Consider the following 6,184-nt stretch of genomic DNA (forward strand, 5'->3'; position numbering starts at 1 on the left):
GAAGGAAGGAAGGAAGGAAGGAAGGAAGGAAGGAAGGAAGGAAGGAAGGAAGAAAGAAAGGAAGGAAGGAAGGGGAAAATGGCTTCAGGTGATAAATGACTACTCAGAGAAAATCTACTAAGAGGTCAGCTTTTCTCTCTCTTAAGACACTTGATAAGAAACTCCTTACTATTACTCTAAGAGATAGGGATAGGGACTGGGATCTTATTAAGAAAAGAATTCTGGGAGGAGGCAGTTCCTTCTACCAAAGGAAGTTTTTACCTTCTTTGCAACTTTTAGCCTCCAATTACCCAGGACTTTGAACCCAAATCTTCCTGGCTTTGAGGTCTGCTTTCTATTCACTACAACACTGTCTTTTTTGAAAAATGGAAATTTTCATTTAGTATTTAGAGCATTGCTCTGGAGGAGTGAACAAAGGCAAGGAAGGAATCTATTTCTACAATTTATATCCTTCCCCCCTCCCCTAGGTTTTTCCCTCTTTTGGGGGGGCTTCAGCTCTGTAAGTTTAGCCCTTTACCTGCCCTCTCCCTTGCTTAGCTCTATCCATTCCACTTCATCCCACTCCACACAGTCTCTTAAGGGTACACAAAACCTAAGGATTACTCTAACCTGAGCAGTATATAGGGAAATATCCTTTCTTAGTTTTTTAAAGTTGTTTGTTTTTTTAATATATATCTACTAAGGGAGAATGAAAAACTAAACACTGGAACCAATAAGTATACAAAGTATGGAGTTTTGCTTCAAACTTTAATATATAAGCAGCAAACAACTGGGCTAGCAACAACACACATTTTGGAAGCTGAAAAAAGATAAATCAAGCTTCTAAATCTAAAATATATTTGGATTGATTGGGCTCATTTCTGATGGGATCATTCTTTATTCCCCAACCTCGCTTCCATATCTTATCTCTCAATTTGGGCTACACTTCTACTCTACAGCCTCTGGATTCCTGCAAGTCCTCTCTTATTTGGAGCCTCCAGGATGAACAAAGTGTCTCCAGCTGACCCTCAAATTATTTTCCTCTAGCTTCAAACCACCCTGCATTAATTTCAAACATAGTTTTCACCTCCTGGGGGTTGCTGAAAGTCTTCAGGTCCACAAGAGTCCTACTCATATTTCTGTGACCTGGAAGGTTTAGATAGAAATCCTCCCAAGCTGTCCATTGAGGCTAGTTCTATTCCTCTTACTGTTCTCACTTAACCTCTCAGTTTAGGAGTCTTTATGATGGGCACACCATCTTTTCCTTTACCTAGAACCCTGATACATCACATCACCTCCCTCTAAAGGTCAGGAGGGCCCAACATCTGTCTATCTGTCATCTTCTCCCCCTATCTCATCATATAGTTCTTTAATAACCTCATCATATAATTCTTTAATAACAACCTTTACACATATGGCCCTGCCCCCATTGCTATTTTTTTTTTGTCTTTACTATATCATTTTTTGTCCAGACAAATGATTTCATCCTGGTAGAAAGCTTCCCAATGAGGAGATGCTCCTTGTCACTGCAGCTCAGCAAATGTTCTGCAATTTAATAGTCTAGCAAAGATTTCTTAGGGGCACGGAGAGACTAGTCCAGGGTCACAAAACCAGTCAGAGCTGGAGGCTAGACTAAAACTCAAGTTCTATTGCTTCAGTCTCTAATTGATTACACCACAATGCATCAATTTATCTGAATTGCTGATAAGAAAACTGGAAGACTTGAAAGAGGAATGTCTATCAAAAAAGAGAAAAAGATATAAAGAAAAGGAGGTAATTGATAGAGGAGGGGGCTAGTTAGCAAAATAACAGCCTGAAGTCAATGACCCTTTTAGCCTCATAGTTATTTACTAGGCTCCAGAATGTCACAGGGTTATGTGTATGGGTTTTTATGTATGTGTGTATTATATATAGGTATGTATAGGTATATATGCACACATAAAATTCTTATATATGCATTTCTATATTATAGTATGTATATATTTAGTATATGTTGTATATATGTTATAGTATATATAATGTATGTAGTATAGTGTGTATAGTTATATATTTTAGTATATGTATCATATGTGTTATAGTTTGTATACATATGTGTGAGAATATGTTATATGCCTAGTATAATGTACTACAAAATATATTATACTGTGTGTGTTAGTCAGCTGGGCCCCGGCCCCACTACTCCCACCCCAACATACCTAGGTAAAGAAAAACTTGACTGTTTACTTATGTTAATCACCAAACCAAAGCAAATAGACTTGTGCCCAAGTTAGCTAAGGAGGGTGGTAGAAGCAGAGGAGGGAATCAGACTTGGAGGCGACACAAATGCAGAGCCTTACAAATTACAAAAACACTTCCACCCCCAACTCTGCGTTGGCTTAATTCATTCCTTCTGGGCCATCAGGTGGGCTATCACATTCCAGGGAGTTGCATCACCTGTCACAAGTTGCAAAGTCTGTTTCGCTGCAGCGTTGGGCTCCACGGAAGCTTCTTTCCCTGTCAGCTTTACACAGAGAGACAGCAGCACCACCACAAGGCCAGCAGGGAGTCTGGACCAACTGGTTTTCCTCCAACCCAGATCCCGTGCTCCCAGGCTTACAACAAATGGGATCTTGCGGGGTCTCAGATAGAATGTTTAGTTCCATTGGATGGAAGGTTATTGTGCCCGCGGTTGGCACGAAGAATGTATGATGTTTACCAACCGGTTTCCCGCATATATAACCTCGGATACCCCCAAACGTGAACACAACAGTAATTTTATGGTTTTTCAGACGCAGTCTTAGGGCGGGGGGTGGGGGACGGCAGGTTATTCAGCTCACGAAAAAGTGGTTTTTAAGGCACCCCAGGTGCAGCTAAGAAACTAGCTGTAAGACTAAAGCCCCTGACTATAGGATAGTTTAGAAAAAATGTGGGCAGAAAATGACCTCGCAACTCTCCACCCAGCGCAATCTGGAATCCAGACTGACTGGACTGACGGACGCCCTGCACAAGGAGTGGCGAACTTCTGCACGAAACTGTCACATTTTCTTAGCAAAACTCTCGCATTTCCCCTCAGTTATCAAGCTCTCTCTCTCTCAAGGGAGTCTCATCAGAAGTCTCCAGCGGTCATTTACACACGTGCAGCCAGTGAAAGGTCCTATATTTGGCCCAGCCCACTTCCAAGAGGGCCTTCTCTGCCCACATCCCTTGTCCGTCCCCGCGTCTAAGGCAGATTCACCCAGTTAAGTCTCCAGACCCAAAGCAGAGTAGGAATTCTCCTGTGGAAGAAAATTGGAATTATCCCCTCTCTTCCTTCCAGTTCTGCAACTGCCCTCCTCCCATACCCTCAATCCCAGCCAGTTCCCGATTTAGCAATGGTACCAACCCTAGGGTGGTGTTTACAAGTATGGCACGGGAAAGCCAGGTGGAGAGACCTGGGCTTTTCATTCATCTTTCTATCTGATACCGGCAGGTTTCGTGGGGTGGGGAGGTAAGACTGGTTTGTGGGACACTAAAGTTGTCAAAACGGCGCGGCCCTCAAGACTTAGTGCTTGTGGGTGTGTGTATGTGCTGGGTGCCCGGGAGGCATTAACCTCTTACCTTCCAGCAACACCTCTTTGCCCGCTCGCTTGAGCGCCTGAACCGCCTCGTCGTGGGTGGCGTCCCTCAAGTCGGCTCCATTCACAGACAAGATCGCGTCCCCCACGTACAGGGCCTGAGTCTGGTCAGCCGCAAGTCCCTTGAAGATCTTGCTGATGAGGATGGGCATCTTGTTCTCTTTGCCCCCCTTGATGCTGATACCCAGCCCCCCAAGCTCCTGCTTCAATACCTTCACGCCCCGCTTCTGGTTGGCAATGGACTCAGGCACTTGGTCCGGCAGGTCAGTGAACGCGGTGCGGACTCCCACTTGGGGGCTTCCTCCGCTCGAAGGAGCCGGGGTATCCAGGGACTGGTTCCCGCTTCCAGCCAAGCTGCTGCCCCCGGCACCCCCAGGTCCGAGGCCACTGGCCCCTCCGCCAGTGCTACGGAAGAAAGAGCCATTGGTGGCTCCACCGCCGCCGCCCCCGATGCCGTTGTAAGCCCCAGCGCCCTCCTCACTGCTCAGGATCAGGGCGTCCTCGTTCAAGTTCACCAGAACTTTGTACCAGCGATCCCGCACCAAAACTTCCAGCAGCCCGCTCCGCTGCCCCCGGCCGCCGCCTCCCCCAGCCGGCGCTGCCGAGGCTGCTGCTGCTGCTGTTGCTGCTGCTGCTGCTGCTACCGCCATCTTTCCAGCATTCTTAAAATACCATGTGATTGCAAAAAGAAAAAAAAAAGTGGTGAAGGGTGGGTGTGCTAGAGGGGAGGGGGTAGGGGCAGGCCGAGGGGTCCTGCAGGAAGGAGAAGGCAGAGACCGGAGAGGGAGAGGGAGAGGCAGCGCCCGCCGCCGCCGCCGCAGCAGGACTTCACTCCCGGAGTTCAGAGACACACTCCGCACGCACGAGTTGGCAAGCGCCAGCTTCGGCTGGTTCCCCCCCTCGCCTGATCCGGGGCGGGGTGGAGCAACCTAAAAGAAGAAGGAGGTGGGGGTGGGGGGAGAAAAGCACCCTGCCGCCAGTTGCAACACCCCAAACCAAGGGGAGCTGCCGAACAGCGAAGAGCTGGGCTCAGTGTTTCTGAAAAGGGCACTCGGAGAAGGGCAGGGAAAGGGACCTGGCACCGGCGGCTCACCTGTTCCAGCCACCGCCGCAGCGACGGCAGACAAACGCTGCACCACCCCATCAGTCCCCCCCCCCCCCCTTCCCCAACTAAGCGTAGCCGAGCCCTGGGCGGAGGACTGCTTCCAAATCACTGCCAAGAAGCCCCCTTGCTGCCTTGGTTCCCTGCTTCTTCATAGACGTTTAACTCTCAACTCTCGTTAGCTGCTTTCTCTCCAATTGCCTTGTTGGGCCACCTTTGCTATCTTCCCTCTTGACCTAAGCCTGCTGAACTCTTCTAATTTTCCCGTTCCTAAATAAACCCACTATCTTGCCTCAACCTAGTCCTTCCTTTCTCTGATGGGCTCTAGGTTGGTCTCTTCTTCCTCTTACGCTTTTTGTTTGGAAGTCAAGGACAAGGGGACTCCAGGGCTAAGTGAGAAGGTAGCTTTCATCCTCAGAAAAAAAAAAAAAAAAAAGCTGATGAAAGGAAATGCCCTGAGTATCCAGACTTGGGGGTCGACCTGAGGAAGTCGTTAGAGTAGCCCAATTCCCTGGGCTCTCCTTGGTAAGAGGATGTGCCTCCTGCCAGGTCAAAAAAAATGGAGCTGGTTTTGATCCAATGTGTAGCATTGTGAATTGCTGCGCTTCAGGCTTCCTAGGATGGGTTACCTTCCTGACTTCAACAGGGTTTTGGTCTTTAATTTTGTGTTTTATTATTATGTCCTTTCTTCCTAATCCCATTCCAAACTTTGCTTCCTTCCTATTTCTTCCCCAAGTACACTATATCAGGATCCAATATACAGATGGCTTATTTTTTTGAAGTTGATTGGAATTGGGAACATGCTTTTTTATAGAAGAAATGCTACAGAAGCCTGTTACATTGCCAGGCCAGGCCACAAAAGTGCTTTGCAAACTTTAAAGAGATTACATGTAAACTTTAACTCTTGTTGTTATTATCTATTACTATTATTATTATTATCATTATCATTACTGAGGCCACAATGACATATTGGAAAAAATGCTGACTTCACTGTCAGTAGAGACCTGGAATTCATTTTCCATTTTCAGTCCTACGTCTGACACTTAATGACCCCTTTTGGGTAGGCCAACTTCCCTAAATCTTAGCTTCCTTATTTGTCAAACAAGGATAGTCATAACTGTAACAATGAGCTTTCAGGGTTCCTAAAAGAATCAAATGAAATAAAAATTTTAAAACAGCACAGAGCCTACCTACCTAGTAGGTCCTCTAGACATAAAGAGAGATGTCATAAGCAAATTAGAAGAACAGGGAATATATTACCTAGCAAATTTATGGATAGGAGAAGAATTTGTGAATAAATGAGATATAGAAAGCATTGTGAGATGTAAAACGGATACTTTTGAATAAATTAAATGAAAAAGTTTTGTACAAATAAAACTAAAGTAGCCAAGATTAGAAGGAAAGCATCAAGTGGAGAAAAAAATATTTGTTAATAGTTTCTCAGATAGAGGTCTCATATCTAAAGTATATAGAGAACTTTGTCACTATGAGCTATTCCCCAGTTGACAAA

The 6,184-nt window shown here is 45.8% G+C and overlaps 1 protein-coding gene across 1 annotated transcript in view; it reads right to left on the minus strand.

The window, feature by feature from the left end:
* The window catches only part of SNTB1 (syntrophin beta 1), a 328,941-nt gene extending 324,719 nt beyond the window's left edge, over positions 1 to 4,222 (minus strand). The window contains exon 1 of the mRNA XM_044684211.1: positions 3,556 to 4,222. Within this exon, the coding sequence (XP_044540146.1) occupies positions 3,556 to 4,222 (667 nt within the window). The remainder of the gene's footprint in view (positions 1 to 3,555) is intronic.
* Between the last annotated feature and the right edge of the window lie 1,962 nt (positions 4,223 to 6,184).

This window comes from Gracilinanus agilis, chromosome 1 (assembly GCF_016433145.1).
Source record: "Gracilinanus agilis isolate LMUSP501 chromosome 1, AgileGrace, whole genome shotgun sequence".
Taxonomy (NCBI): domain Eukaryota; kingdom Metazoa; phylum Chordata; class Mammalia; order Didelphimorphia; family Didelphidae; genus Gracilinanus; species Gracilinanus agilis.